The sequence below is a fragment of the Seriola aureovittata genome, chromosome 15, assembly GCF_021018895.1.
Source record: "Seriola aureovittata isolate HTS-2021-v1 ecotype China chromosome 15, ASM2101889v1, whole genome shotgun sequence".
Taxonomy (NCBI): Eukaryota; Metazoa; Chordata; class Actinopteri; order Carangiformes; family Carangidae; genus Seriola; species Seriola aureovittata.
In genome coordinates this window covers 11617989-11633801 of record NC_079378.1, presented here as the reverse complement: position 1 = coordinate 11633801, position 15813 = coordinate 11617989, and the positions used below count along the sequence as shown (strand labels likewise).

The following is a 15813-nucleotide window of genomic DNA, read 5'->3' as shown; positions in this document are numbered from 1 at the left end:
CTATATCTTTACCATGACCCTGCAGTTCTGAGAAGCCTGAGTGTAGCCACTTAAAATAGCCCCGATAGGAACCTGATGACAGCCGCTGTCTTTACAGAACCCTGGCAGGCCTGCAACATTCACGCACGCACACAAACACACAGACAGAGAAATAAGCAGCACTTGCAATGCAACACTAAAATATATACATGAATCCATGATGCTAAAATGCTTTAAATGTGCACAAGTAACAAAAGTATGGAGTGTGAAGCTGCACACACACACACACACACACACACACACACACACACACACACACCTCTCTCCCTACTTATCCAACTCATAGGCTTATTCCAGTGACTGAGAAGGCAGCCATGTGATCGTCCCACAAACATGACAGCCTGAGATTGATGAAAGCCTCACATGACACACTGGGTTCTGAAAGTACGCAGTGGAGGAAGGACACCATGCCAGTCAGGAACCTGAGACACTACTTCTGTAAACTACCAAGGAAAAAAAGCATCCCTATAAATAAATTCATCTGATGGTGTAAAATTTGGTTCTGCAATCTTGGCCATCATGCATTTTCACAGGTTGAAGACGATAATTGGACTCTATATTATATTTTAAATTTCACACAAATTATTACTTTTATGTCAGACTGATGCACATTTGAAATGCACATTAGTCTTTGCACCTACAAAAATAACCAAGTAAACACTATAAGCTGGCTTATCAAAAGGCTTCATCTTCATTGTTACTCATTAAGAAAGATTGTGGTCTTGTTCAAAGAAAGTACATTAAATAGCAAAGTTAAATGTTTTTCTAATAACATTATGGGTGAAATATTCAGTACCAGTTCATCAGTATCACTTCATTCATATAAGACTTCAGAAAAATACTTTGCATTCGGACATCACTTTACCCCTTTTAAACACCTCTGATTCAGGTTTTGAGGTGTTATGAAATGAAATAAAATGACTGCGTACACTAATCCTATCCTCTCCCTTGTGTACACACACTCCCTCATTTTTGTATCACAGAACAAACAGTTATATTGAGCTCTACAGCCCAGGTTAAAAAGGAAGTTTCCTCAGCAGGCAGCAGTGGCAAGGGGCAGCCAGAACAAGCAGTCTGAGCGTGGGTGAGGACAAAGCTATTGGCTGGTGATCAGTCCTCTGACTGGCTAAAGGATGAGCCAGGAGCTCTCAGTGTAATGTACAGTATGCTGTCCCTGGTCAGGTGCTAATGCCAGGGAAACAGGAGAGGCTCTTTAGGCTTTCCCCACAGGGTCAGCCAACCTGCTGCCCTCTGTGGTATTCTGGAGGGCACAGTGCTGGGCTGTGACAGAGCTTAGGGTGATGCATTATGCAGGATAACCAGGTTGCAAAACAGCAAAGTATACATACGTTTTACTTTCTATTACTCACCTGTACATCTTTTGCTTAGTAAGATAGTACAATCACAGACAGTTTAATTCAGTACTGCATAATACTCTACCCTTACTTACAAACATCTCAAGTGTGATAATGTGATATGCTCTCCCAGCTCAGAGGCTGCAGAGTATCAAAAACAATAGAGTCAGTGGGACAGACTACATAAAGACACAGTTTTAGTGTTTTCTTTCATTCTTTTTTTTTCCTTCATGTGGGTATTTGCCTGTGACAGACCGGTGTTTGGTTGAAATTCTGCTATTAAAAGATTAAGGGGGAGTTCTGATTCCAGTGTGCAGTTACTTTTCTATTATTTCTTTCAGGCCAGCATTACTCTACGACAACCTGCAGAGGTGTTGTTGTGACTGTCTTCAAAGTATAAGCTGAAAGGGACTGCAACAAACCAGCTTGATTTATAATATCTGCTCTCTTACAAAAGCATTCCTGAGTGCAAACAAATAACATTAATTATTAGATGAGGCTCAGAGTATTGTGATCGTGCTAATCTCCACAGTCCACCTCTGTCAGTCGTAAGGTGTAGACCTTATCCTCTCCTCTACCCATCCTCTAAGTTGCTCACTTCCTGACCATCCAAACTCTCCCATATTTACATTATTTTCTCCTCTCCCATCATCCTGTAATCCTCCTCCAATTCTTTTCCTCTAACTGGATCCACTCAGCCTCTCTCATCCTCCACTTTAAACCATCTATCGGATGCTCTCTTCTTCTCTTATAAACGCTTATTCACCAACTTCTCTCATTCTCAATCCTAAATTAACTAACCTAAAATATGTATGCTAGCCTATTTCTGCTCCCAGCAAGTGTCCTCTCCATCACAGCTGACCACTGAGTTAACAGAAACGCCTGCTGCCTGCCTGCCTGTTTGCTCTAGGATTGAAGCCAGCCAGCCAGCCAGCCAGCCAGCCAGCCACACACACACACACACACACACACACACACACACACACACACACACACACAGCATTTATATCACTGGGTGCAGGGCACCTTTATGGCCGTCGAACGTGCTCTGGCACAGACATGAGCCAAAGTGCAAGTAGCACTACAAGGAGGTGAGCTTTCAGGTGTATGTATTTATATATATACACACACACACATACACACACACACACACACACACACACACACACACACACACACACACACACACACACACACACACACACACACTACGGGTGACAGGTCCAGAACAGCATTTTACAATGCAAGTGTATTTAAAACTAAAAAGAGCACTTTCCCCTTGGTAGCAGACCTGACCCTGACCAAGAATGTGTGCAAGAACATACACAGGGAAACGGCAAATCAACTCAGGGAGTATAGAGTATCCTACTAGCAAGCTCAATGATGCATTGCTCAGTCAGGTTCAATTTAACCCTAGGGTATTTCAATAACAAGCACTTTTATTGCTTCTAGTGACACTGTGTCATGCTTTGGCTACATGGATGTACTTCCAAAGCTCAATCAAAGACAATTTAAGACATTTTTTCACATAAAATACTTACTGAAAACATTTATTCCATTTTAAAACAAGCAGCACCCTCTGCTATGAATGACCCGTTATCATGGCAAGCATGTCAATATTCTGCAAAAGCTGCTTTGCATCATATCAATGTTACTGGTGTGATGACAACATGATGCATTTTGTACAAACAGACACATAGGTTTGAGACTGTCTTACAGTGTGTTAGATCCACTAAAGCTGTTTAGTGGAAACCAGAGCAGTGTTAAGTAAAAAAATCAGGACATACTATCTTGCACTTCTTCTAAGCATTACTGATGTTGACTAGCTTTATATGGTTATATATGTCTGGTTAACACGAATGCAGTGTTCAGTTCTAAATCGGGACATATTATCTTTCGTTTGTGGAGGGCATAAATTGGACACGATGGTATTTCAATAAAACAAAAGCATCTGTATTTCACTTTTAACACAAGCGATTATTGATTTTTTTTTTTTTTTTTTAATAAATGCATTGTGCATACCCAATCTGGTCTGTATAAGGAGCCTGAAGCCCTGCTTGTCGTGGATCTTGTCTGTCATCAGTGGCCGACTGAAGTGATCACATGTGCACCAGCACAGAGCACACAGTGTCCTCCCGCTCTGCTGTCTGACGGCACTGGCACAGAGTACAGTACCGTCGGCATGACTGAGAGAAGCCACTTGTACTTTGCTCCAAGTTATCTGGGCTATAGCTCATGATAAGTGACAAAAGAGCGTGGCTGTACTGTCACGGATGCCTCGTTGTTTTCTTTCTACCATGCCGGGTTAGCTGATGTTATCAAAGAAACACAAAGGGGGACGCGGGGGAGACAAAGGAGAAAACACGACACTGCCTCTGCAACTTCTAAACGATGACACCGATTAACTGGTTAAGGAGAGGAGGAAGTGTTTATTATCAACTTATTATCAGTTTATTAGCAACAGCACACCAGCATCAATACTTGTGTAAACGAGCAAAAAAGTGCTAGCTAATGAGGTAAGCCGAATCCCACTAAGAGACAGCGTGTTGCAGCAGCCCTGCTAACGTCTGGTAGCTAGCATTAGCATGTTAGCTAACCTCACCAACAGGCACAACACGTCTCCCACGTCTCCCTGCACTTTGCTACGTTCATGCCAAAATGAACAAAAACTACACAACGTCAATGTATAAAAGTGCCTCCAAGTTCACCATATTCACCACACCAAAACTCATGCGCTCCAGACATCATAGCGAAAGTCATATATAACATTAACGCACACACGTACAACGTTACACACAAACCACAAACATACACACACATTACACAGCTACCTGAAAGCTGGGTCCTCTTTGCTACATCTCGGGGGCGGCGACGAAAACGCATTTCTCTTGTTGAAAAGTTTCTGGAAGAGAGTCGGAGGCATTTTGTACCAAAATAAATTCGGTACAGAAGGTCTCTTTTCTTTTCAAATCCAAGAGCAAATCTTGTTCCTTGTAACTGTCTCCATGGATGTCACAGTCATATGACAGGCATTAGTCACAGGAGCCGCTTGGTAACCCACTACATTTTTCTGATTGGCTGACCAGAGGCTGCTGCTACTACAAAATACCTGATTGGCTGGTATTTTTGGCCCAGTACCACGTGGTAAGTGGACTCGCTGTGTTGATGTTTTGTCGGGAATCGTGACAGCATGCAATTTATTCAGAGAAAATTATACAAGTGCGATTGCTGAGCGGCTTGCAAGACACTGTCAAAGATCTACGAAAGATCAACATGAGAAAAGTTAGGTGCAAAAAACATAATTGTGTTATGACAAACACAGAGAGGTATGCAACAAAACTTATTTAAGCATTGAACATCTTTTAATTTTATACATTTACACACTCACACGTGTACATTTTCAAAAAGACAAATGACTTACAAATACAGAATATAACACACAAAGACATATAAACATACATTTTAACTTTACAATGAGCTTACGTTAAACATTTAGATAAAGTTCTTATAGCATGGACACATACTTACAAGAATCAATGAAAATGCACAGATAAAGATCACAAACGATATATATATATTCTCACACATAAAACTAAACACAATCACTGCCAGGACAAGAAAAAAAGGATGGTTATTTAATAGAATACAGGTCTGACATCTAGTGGTTACATTGCACCACACACTCTTTGATAACAAATGCAAAATAAATAAAAACGGAAATGGGTGGGTAGTTAGGCTGTGTGTGTGTGTGTGTGTGTGTGTGTGTGTGTGTGTGTGTGTGTGTGTGTGTGTGTGTGTGTGATGATGGGGGTTGGGGTTCAGTTCTTACATCATGTGAAAAAAGTACATTGTCATAAGCATATATTTAAAGGACTAATTATTTTTATATGGCTCACTAACAGCTAAGCACATGGGACCACGGATTGTATGGGATAAAAATAAGGGCCAGGTAGAGAAGTAAGGGAAGGTCACTTAGATCATGTTCACAAGTTTTATGGTGAGCAAACACAAACTTAAAAGACAGACTGTGGTGTCCATTTGAATTATTCTTTTCAAATAACACATTTAAATACTAATGAAATTATTTCACAGACTCGTGCACCTGTTTCAAAGTACACACATATTACTCTTTTACAGGATATTTCACATACAGACCTCACTGACACTAATTATGGGAGAATCCACAGGCCACATGTCTACAAACAAAATTTTGGCTTCAAATGTCACAGAACAGAAGCTTATACGAGCTTAGCAGCTGAGAGGAAATAAAGGGGTGCTTCTGAGTTTGACACACCTTTCTCTCATCCTCTGAAAGAACATTTCCCTGTCACTTTCACTGACAAAGTCAAAAAACTTGGCATTCTCTGGGCTACTTTTTACAGGACTTTTTAGCGTCACCATCAGATGTTGTGTGACATCTTTGAAATGTATCTCACCCGCCCTGGATGTCTCTGCATCAGGCTTCATCTGCTCGGCCAGAGTGGACGTTCCGACTGACTCACTGGCGTTGTGAGCGGTTAATTTGGTTTCTCGGCTATGTTTTACTTCAAAGGTCTCAGCAATGATGGGGGTTTTGAATGATACCTTCTTCTTGCACAGTATAGGTCTTTTGCTGGTGATCTAGGGGAGAAAAATTATATTTGTCCATGACTACCTTTGATTTACACAAAAATAAAATACATAGACATCATATTTTAGATTACCTGTAAAAGACAGCTAGGTGGCTTTCCTGATTTTGCTGTGGTTTTGCAATTGAATGCTTGTGCCTGATTGTCTACAGATTGAAGATTAAAAGACAAAAACTTACTATGATTTACATTAATTATGATTATTTTATTTTATATGCTAGAAAGAAACCCTTGGTAATGTATGATTCACATTAAGTTTTGGTTCTGAGCATACTGTATGCATCTCATGAAATAAGACTCGATACCTGGTTGGAATGAGTCTGTTTGTACGCTAGTCTCAGCTTCAGGTCCTCTGTGCTTGCTTCAAAGTGAAAAGACAGTTATTGAATGAGTTTTGATCACGTAAATCAGTGTCCCACACTAAACCTGTCAAGTAACAACACAGCAAATGTGGCATGTTAAGTGGCTTTTGCCAGAAGAAATGCAGCTGACAAACTAACCTGATGTTACAGTTCTTTTCAGCAAGAGTCGTGGAGGCACCTGCAGATAAGAGGTTTAATTCTTATCAGACAATTATCGAACACCCAGACATCAAATTAGATCACAGTTTTGAGATTTCCGTTGCCAGAACAATCATCATACCTTATATCACACCTAATCATTATTGAATGGGATCTAAGTATCCTAAGAAATGAAATTTCAAATTTCTTACTAAACAACAAGAAACGTGTGTGGGATTTTCTCACACTTACCAATGATGGTAGAAAGGTCAGGGGGATGATGCATGTGGATGGTCTCAGCATGGCTCACATCCAGCAAAGTGGAGTTTTTTATGTTAAGATGGAGACCCAGCAGTTCCTCCTTCATGGAGAAAGCCAATGTTTGCACTGTGAAGACAAAAATAGACAAGACGAACCATTACAACAGAATAACCTTGTAATTTGGTTGTGGATCTATAAAAGTGCACACACACCATAGTTCTCTTTTCTGAAGATCTCCGGTGAAGGTAAGCTGCTTGAAGATGAAGAGGCAGAGGAGTAACAGTCTTCCTCATCATCATCAAAGTTGAAAGTTGTGTCTGTCTCCATGCTAGAAGATGTGATGCTTTTGGGAGTCACTGCCAAGTTTTGCTCTTCGTATTCAACTGGCATTTCACAACCTTTAAAAGCCTTGGGGTCAGGAGTCATCTGAACAGTTTGGTGCCACGCTGGTGACACTTGGTAGCCAGATTTTTTATCAGCTGGAGTGGCAGCCGAGATAGCTATGTGTCTGGGGTTTTCAGTGTATGCAGGGCTGGTCAAGTGTAATACAGATTTGCATTCAGGCTTAGTGCTTGTCTGTGTTTGTAGAAGATAAGCATGGAAAAGGAGGAGACAGTAAAACATAAACAAAGTTTGAAAAACCTTGACAAACAACATGGATTTTAAATTGTAGTATCTCAGAAATGATCTGTTATCCACATACCTGCTAAAATATAATGGCTGAATTGAGTGTTTGGCTACATTAATCCTAACCTCAGACTGTACCCTTATCAAAGCTGCATTATCAACTAGGAAACGCAGGTGACTGCCCAGGAGACCCCTAAAATCCCCATGCCAACTCTATCATCTGTTTTTTTCTGTGTCAAGAAATGAACACACAGAGAAAACCTCAGGTCATGTGGTATTATTCAATCATAGTTGTACTGTAAGTCTCCAAGCAACAATTATTTTCATTATCAATAACTCAATTATTTATTGTTCAATGTCAACAAATAGTGAAAAAATGCCCTCGTTATTCCCTGCAGCCCAAGTTAACCTATTGAAGCTGCTTTTGCTGTCCGAGAACCAGTCAAAATACAAAGATGTTTAATTTACAAATCAAAGAAAACTGGGAAACTAATACATCTTCACATTTGCTAAGCTGGTGGCATTTTTGCATAAAAGTCATTTAAAACATTCAATTATCAAACTTGTTGCCAATTAATTGTATGGCAATCGACTAATCAATGAATCATCAAATCTTTTCAACTTATGAGTACTTGTTGGTTCCTGGGTGCCTGGGTGAATGATGAAACGAGTTTGTTAATATCGACACATGGAATAAAACCGAAAGTGCACACTCACCCTCACCGGACTGCGTGGTTTGACAGTGGGGATCATCTCCTCCACTTCAGGTTCCTCTGGAAGTGTCGCATAATGCTTGTTGGGCAGAGGCCTCCTGTGCTCTGAGTGTCAAAGCAGGGTTGTAGAGAATATAGATACAGCAAATGACTTTTCCTGTACTTTACAGGACATTGCTTTATGAGATAGTCCTCTTAAAGCACTGGCTTTAAGAGGACTATGATTTTTAAAAAAGAGAAACAAACGAAGGCTGACAAACAAGTAATGTCAATCATACATTTTATGATTAGGCATCTGAGGCTCAAATCAAAATCTAAGGCGTAAACCGTGGGCTTATGAAATAGTAATATATTTCCCTCATTACAGTGGGCATTAACACGTGTGTGTGTGTGTGTGTGTGTGTGTTTGGGTGTTTATTTCTTACTGTATCGTCTGCTCAGCGCTGGTTTCGCAGGTGTACCTCGCCTCTTAGCAAATCCACTGTCACGACTGACTGGCCACTTCGTCCGTCCCATTATCGCAAAAAAGAAAAAAAACAAGATTTCCAGACTCTCCAGCAGACTGATAAACTTAACTAAACTGGTTTTGTACAAAAAATGTGCCAGTCAAACGTTAGAATCTAAATATTTTGTAAACACTGAAATTTAAAGTAACGGAAAAACTCGTGACGAGACGCTAAAATTAGCGTTACCTTGTTGTCTCCGGTGTCTGTGCGGTTCTTAGCAACCAAGCACACCTGCACTCTCAATCTGCCAATCAACGGCTGGTGGCTTCTTTAAGCCCTATATGTCAATACACACCGTCTATGTTTGAAGCCTCAAACGGAAGTTGTTAGAAGTTGCCTCGCTATTATGGCCTTGATGCTTGTGAAGTTTGACAGATGTTATGTTTTTAACCAGTCCATGGTTTGTAATCACTGTATTCACTGGCCTCTAGTCACCGCTAACACAGCAGCTAACTGCAATTCAGTTCAGTTCATTTCAATTCACAATAGCCTACTTTATTCGACTCTTAAGCGGCAATTTGAGGCAAGCAAACAAATGTACAAATAAACAATTCATTTACACACAAAGCAATAGAAATCTTAGAAAGAGCTAAAATATACAAGGATTTATAACTGGACAGTCTGCAGCTGCAGTGGACAGCCCAGTGTCCACAAAGGCACATATTATGGCCTATATAAGGACTTTATCAGTATTAGGGATTTTGTGTTTTGCCAGTGATTTTAGAGACAGACACAACAGCGTGCTAGTACTTTCAGGGAGACTTTAAATATAAAACCTGTATGCAAATAGCCTTGAAAACACCATGAAGAAAGAAAAGACACCAGTTTAAAATCATTCCAGAATATCTTTTATTTCATTGCCCTGGTCGTATTCCCCACCCTCCCTCATCCCTATTGCTGCACTCAATCATTACAAGGATATGGTGCTGATTCCATTTTACAGCAGAATAGATAAATAAATAAGTACAATTCATCTCACTACACGCAAAAAGAGAGAAAAAAAATCCATTCAAACCACTGATTTAATAAATATGCTTACATCTAGCTGTCCTCGTTTATGTACATCCACATTGTTTATGCTTTGGGACGGTAATCAACTTAAAAAGCCTATACATTACTTCTATGTGTAAACACCTTCAAAAAAATTGTTTCTGTTGTTTAAAAGTTGATGTTTGTTCTGTTTACCTTCAGTGAGTGGAATTCATCAGCTTTGCCTACGTTACAAAGCCTTGCACTAGCAGCAGTGGCTGTGGGCAGCTGAATACATCCTGCTATTAATGGCCACAAAGAATTACTCGCCTTTTCCAAGTCAAATGCTAACGGTCCCAGCACTGCAGGGCAAACTGCATGCATTGCCCTGACCCCGGCTTTGCATTATTTCTTTTTGTTTTCTTTTACCTGACACACTCTTTGTGCAAAGATGGATGAAAAGAAAGTTGTAAAATTGTCAACTGTGCAGTGTGAACTTTGATGATTGTTACAGTGGGCCAGTCCTTCATATAAACAAGGAGCATGCATGCTAAATTGCTGATCACAGCCATGTAGAGATGACTTAATGGATGAGTGAATATATGACATGAACTGTGATTTTTAGATGTGGCTCAAACACTCCACATGAAACAGTTCGGACAACAATGATTTTTTAAGGGAAGAGCTGCTACTCTCTTTAACTTACTACATTAATTCTGATCTGGTATTGATCTAATTGCAAAATGTCTGGGTTAAACAGAACTTTAATCCTTGTTGTGTCAGATCAGGTGAGATGCTGTCAGAAGGTTGCTTGATCAAATGAACATCTACTGTTTTCCACTGGGGATGAAGTCCATTACTGCCCCACAAGGTGTCAGTATTATCACACATCTAGACATCTCCTTGAGCTACTCTAAACACAAAGACATCATGCTTGCTGTCGTACAACTGTGGAACTCGGTTGTGTTTGGCTGGTAGGTTTAAACTAACGGAGGAGAGAAGAGAAGCAGAGTGACAGGAAGTAGGGATGGATTTTTCAACGTAAAAGTGCTGATGAGTTTCTGCTGCTGGGGACAGAGTATTTGATGGTTTGTTTGGGTGGATAGCAGGTAGCAGTATATGGAAGATTTAACATGGCTTAATGAAAAACGAATCAAACAAAGAACATGAAAAACAATACACATTGTTATATGTGTATTTTTTAATATGTCATAATTGAATGAAAAACATGTATATAGGACAATTACTTAGCTTTTTGTCTTGTTCTTCATTGTGACATGAATTTTCCATGATGTATCAATTACAAATCATAACACACAAAACAAAGAGGTGTACTGCATTAGTGTTGTCTGACAGGTAGCAGAGTAAACCTGCCAATACTTAATGCATAGCACTGTCATGACTTCTCACTTTTAAAAAAAAAAGAAAGAAAGAAAGAAAAAAAAAACACATTGTCAATGTCAAAATGGAAAGGAACAACCAACTGTCCAATCACAGCTTGAGGACAGGACAATGGGTGTGAGACTTCAGGATGGATAAATTTTGCAGTACGTAACTTTACAACTGCTTACGAAAGCACAAAGTCTAGAAGTTTTTGCCAATAAATAACTTCCAGGTACAAAAGGCCACTCACAGTAGGTCTCCTCATACAGTAATTTTAAAAGTTTTAAGTGACAGCTGACTATCAGTAGTAGTAACATAATGTACAGCAAAATTCATCCATCCTATAATCTTTTTTTTAATGCAGCAGGAAAATTCATGTCACAATGAAAATCAAATCATTCAGTTATTAAAGACCACAAAGCTAAATAACTATCTCTTTAATATATGTTTTCATGTATTTATGACACAGTAAACATACATAAAAAGGAAATACATATGACAATGTGCCTTGTATTTCACTTTATTTCTTTGTTTGATGTGTTTTTGTTTTCACACTCTAAATCTTCCACAGTAGAGCCAGGTTTGGCTTGATTTCCAAAAGCATGTTGAGCCTAAGGTGTCGCATCTTTGACCACTGCAGGTCAATGGTCAAAGCGGACCTTAGTGTTAAGATGCTTAAGGGAAAATGAGGTCCGCTGGCCTTCACATGGAGATGCTGCTGTAGAGCTGGTCGATCTTCCCCTTGAAGAACTCCTTCAGCTCCGGTCTCTTGGCCTTTAGTGTTGGAGTCAGGAGACCGTTTTCAATGGAGAACATCTCGTTGTGGACGTAGATGTTCTTCACCTTAATGCAAAATGGAAAAGAATAGAAAAGATGCTGAATGAGACCAAGATTCTTGAGAGACTCTCTAAAGCTAATGAAAGCTTCCTTGGATAAGAACAGACACGAATCCCAGCTTGGTGTAAGTTAAGGCAATGTTATTATAGAAAACAAACGCACTGGTGTAAATAAGACCTGTAATTAATATTTTTGGGCCATCCTTTACTTATCCAGGGAATGGTGTTTTATATATATAAAGATGAAAAATTGAAGAAGAATGAAGAAAGGTTTACAATGTGTATAAGTATAACCACGGTATTTTAATAGGTCTTAATTTTTGTGAATAAACTACAGACAATACTGCTGCAATAAAAGGCTAACCAAACATTTTTATGATTTATATATTTTTGCCTGCCTACCTGCTCAAAGGAGTGGAGGCCACTGCCCTTGCCCAGACGTACCAAGTCTTCAAGGATTGCTTTCTTTAGTTCCTGTTGACAAAAGAAGAAAATTATCCTCCTAAAAGTATTTACAACATCTATTATAAGCAATGATATCTGAGGGTTTATTATATCTAGCAAAGGTTTGACGTGTCACCTACCGTGTTTTTACAGAGGTCCTTGTAGGTACCTAATATGCCTTTCTTCTTGGCCCATTCGGGCATGACTTCAGGGTCAGGAACCACAATGCCCACCAAACAGGACTGGAAAGAGCAAACACACACAAAAAAAAAAAAAGTCAAAAAATTGTGTACCAATTCATCCAAAAAATGGCAACAGGTAGGTGAGCATGTATTTGATTTGTTCTGGTTTGATGTGCCGCATATCGCTTAAAGAACGATGGCACATATCAGAGCTACAAAGTACATTCATGCCTTTGAAAGCTAAACGTGGACAAATAAGAATCTGAGCAGAAGACCTACTCCATATTAAGGTCTATGGAACACTATCGTACTGTGAATGTGAGCCTACTAATGTCTTTACCTGCAGACTGTCTCCATGAACATAGAGCTGTGCCACAGGTTCACTTCTAATGTAGATGTTCTCGATCTTCTCAGGGGAGATGTACTCGCCCTGCGCCAACTTGAAGATATGCTTCTTCCTGTCAATGATCTTCAGTGTGCCATTCTGCAGGAGAGGAGAGGTTGAGAGGCGAAAACAGGATGAATTATTTAAAGCAAAAAAGCTTATAACATCAAATATTTTAGTCATTATTATGACTAAATACTGGAATCAAATGTAAGCTGCATGTACATACAGGTAACCATTTTCCAATGTCTCCGGTGTGGAGCCAGCCGTCTGCATCCAGCGTCTCGGCTGTCCTCTCTGGATCTTTGAGGTAGCCCTTAAAGACATTTGGTCCCTTCACACAAACCTAGATGGAAGATCAGAAAATTAGAAAAAGGTTGAGGTTGGAGGTGAAATACTGTATATACACTTTAATATATACACTGTAGCTCCTGTACTAACACAGGTTTTTAAAAGTCTGCAAAGATTATACTCTTTTATTTCTTCCTACTCTAGTTGTCTTTATTTCTGGCCTTGTTTCTTCAAGTCAAAGGCGCACTGTAAAATTTTAAAAGAGCTTAAACGTAGCTCTCTGACGTGTGGATACTGTGATGAACACACACACACACACACACACACATACTCACATACATACATGTGCAGTATGTATATCTCTTTCGTTGCTTACCTCTCCCTCTCCCTTAGAGGCAAAGTAGTTCTTCTCAGGAACATCCACCAGTTTAATGAGGTTACATGGCAGCGGAGCCCCGACGTGACCTATTTGGTCAGAACAAGATCAATAGTTAGGAACTCACCAAAATGAGTTTTCTTCAGTTTTTCCTCACATTTTTGACAGTGATGAGGCCTTCATCAATGCTAACAATGCCCACTGCCAACTGAATGAGTTTCCTCAGACTCATCAAAAAAAAGTTCACAGCATGTCAGTGGAAACTAAAGGAAAAGAAGGAAGTAAGATCAGTCAACATCTGTTTTCAAAGAAATACAGATGATACAGAGCTCATGGAATATTATTACTGAGCAGCAGGGGGTGTTGCTAGACTGCATTTACATGGCATTTCCAATGGTAGTATTATCTAATAGCCTTTTAGTTACTGCCCCTGCTACATGTGGCATAACACACTGGGGCACATACCATCTGAAACCGCTCTGTCTGAAATGCAGTCATTCAACTTGTGCCATTTCTTTCTTAGTGTTTGTTTCTGCCATCCTTTCCCGCAAAAAAATATGTGAACATGAGTAGAGGAAAGAGCTAACATTAAGTGAAATGGTCATAGAAACTGAGTACCTTCTAAGTGTCCTTGTACTTTTTAGGAAACATTTTTAAGTCAGTAATTTTACTTTTACGTATTTATTTCACAATGTCTGAAAACACAAGTAGAGTACAGAATTCGCAGCCTCTCCTCTTGCATCAGGTATGTGCAGATGAACAGGAGTAATGTTTATTTTTTTCACCATTTATGTTCCTTAAATCAATTTCCAAAGTAACCTAGTTTACTACCGCCTTCTTTTAGACTCACTTAAGAAAGCTCACATCCAACAATGTTGTCTCAGTGCCTCTTCTAAAATGTAAGTCATTAACTTTTATGCTGGGTACATTTTAAATGAGGGGCTTTTGCCTTTTACATGAGCAGCGTTTTACAATGGTACATTTTCTCCAGTCAAATATTAGCAGCTGAGCTGTGCATGTGTTTGAGAAGGAGATTAAATTACACTTTGAAAGAGACATTTCTGACTGCATGTGCTGTACATGCAAAACATTTGTTTAGTTTTACTTTTACTGATTCAGATATAAACAAATTAAAATAATGATAAAGACTATACCGTCGCAGCAGCTGCTTTATAATGTAAAGGTGAAAGGTCATGTGATATTTTATTAGCAATCAAATCAAGCCCAGTTGACGTTAAAGCTCTGTCTACACGGTTTTAAAGAAGACTCAAAAAAGTGGAGGCCTGGAAAACTTCTTCAGCGCCCATGCTGGGTTGTCAACCGCCTAATGGAATGAACAGGGCACCATCCAGTTCTTGATGGCAACTTGTCTCAACAACATTCCACGTTACTGATCCATAAATAGAGGTTGAGCTCTCAAGCTATTTGCTGGTTGACAAGGCTTATTATGAAACCAAGAGGAAAAACTGAGTGTTTTCAAACTTTGGCAATTTTCAAAAACATTCAGAAACCATTTGAGAAAAAAAATGATCTGAAGTTTCATATATAAACCTTAGAATTACAGTTATCTGTATTATGTGTGTCAAATCATGTACATTCAATAATGCAATGATAGGGGCGTCGAGTGGCACAGTGGGTAGAGGAGGCGCCCCATATGTAGAGGCTACAGTCCTCGCCGCAGTCGGCCCCGGTTTGAATCCCGCATCGAACGGCCCTTTACTGCATGTCATTCCCCCTCTCTCTGCCTCCCCATTTCCTGTCTCTCTCTACTGTGCTATCATAAAGGCATAAAAAGCCCCAAAAAAAATCATAAGAAAAAAATGATAATGCAATGATAGAAATAATAATTATTTGTATTCAATTGTAGTAATATTGACCCTCAAAAGATAAATCTAATTGCTCTGAAGGTACAGCTCAATTAAGAAACATGCACTCTTTTATTTTGGTAGAACTCTACCCTATAAATATACCATTTGATAAATGTCTTCAGAGGATGACACAATTTACACTTAAGGGTTAACTGCATGGAAGTCACTTGGGAAATTACCATCAGTGTCAAGCGGTCCAACATGTGGCACACTACAGGGTAAATACAGGCAGTTATGCCAGCTACAGTCTTTCATACCTGCTTGTTGATTTTGGCAGTCACCTAAGCAGGCATTATGATAGTTGAACATGTGGCCTAACAGGTCTATTTTCTCTGTCACCATTCAAGGCCCCCCCCCCCATCAATCTACAGGATACAAAGCACACGTCCTACTTTTTCCTTCTGAGAGCAGTCTAAAAATTGTTTTATTGCGTGCAGAGCTGATAAGGCA

General features: G+C 39.6%; 3 protein-coding genes across 5 annotated transcripts in view; all 3 read right to left on the bottom strand.

The window, feature by feature from the left end:
• The window catches only part of fnip1 (folliculin interacting protein 1), a 43829-nt gene extending 39427 nt beyond the window's left edge, over positions 1 to 4402 (bottom strand). The window contains exon 1 of the mRNA XM_056396964.1: positions 4226 to 4402. Coding sequence (XP_056252939.1) covers positions 4226 to 4317 — 92 coding nt within the window. The 5' untranslated portion in view covers positions 4318 to 4402. The remainder of the gene's footprint in view (positions 1 to 4225) is intronic.
• Positions 4403 to 4734: 332 nt separating this feature from the next.
• On the bottom strand, positions 4735 to 8833 carry LOC130182614 (uncharacterized). Of its 2 annotated transcripts, XM_056397666.1 has the most exons (8): positions 8549 to 8833; positions 8128 to 8228; positions 6996 to 7359; positions 6775 to 6909; positions 6523 to 6562; positions 6328 to 6383; positions 6098 to 6168; positions 4735 to 6014 (listed from the first exon to the last, which is right to left on the bottom strand). In XM_056397666.1, the coding sequence occupies exons 1-8, from the start codon at positions 8637 to 8639 to the stop codon at positions 5643 to 5645; spliced, it is 1230 nt and encodes a 409-aa protein (XP_056253641.1). In that variant the 5' UTR covers positions 8640 to 8833; the 3' UTR covers positions 4735 to 5642. The 2 variants fall into 2 exon arrangements, with proteins under 2 accessions (XP_056253641.1, XP_056253642.1); XM_056397667.1 differs by lacking the exon at positions 6098 to 6168 and having other exon boundaries at positions 5824 to 6014.
• Positions 8834 to 10553: 1720 nt separating this feature from the next.
• Positions 10554 to 15813, bottom strand: part of acsl6 (acyl-CoA synthetase long chain family member 6) — a 38599-nt gene continuing 33339 nt past the window's right edge. For both annotated transcript variants that reach the window (XM_056397204.1, XM_056397205.1), the window contains exons 16-21: positions 13496 to 13584; positions 13058 to 13174; positions 12784 to 12927; positions 12402 to 12503; positions 12220 to 12291; positions 10554 to 11824 (exon numbers count right to left, since the gene is read on the bottom strand). In XM_056397204.1, the coding sequence (XP_056253179.1) occupies positions 11684 to 11824; positions 12220 to 12291; positions 12402 to 12503; positions 12784 to 12927; positions 13058 to 13174; positions 13496 to 13584 (665 nt within the window). In that variant the 3' untranslated portion in view covers positions 10554 to 11683. The remainder of the gene's footprint in view (positions 11825 to 12219; positions 12292 to 12401; positions 12504 to 12783; positions 12928 to 13057; positions 13175 to 13495; positions 13585 to 15813) is intronic.

Excerpts from the sequence above, each read along its gene's own strand:
- LOC130182614 (XM_056397666.1), bottom strand. The coding sequence starts at position 8,639 with ATGGGACGGACGAAGTGGCCAGTCAGTCGTGACAGTGGATTTGCTAAG. Across the intron at positions 6,910-6,995 it reads CTTCAGAAAAGAGAACTATG|TGCAAACATTGGCTTTCTCC; the intron begins GTGTGTGTGCAC and ends TTGTCTTCACAG. Across the intron at positions 6,169-6,327 it reads AACAGACTCATTCCAACCAG|ACAATCAGGCACAAGCATTC; the intron begins GTATCGAGTCTT and ends TTCAATCTGTAG.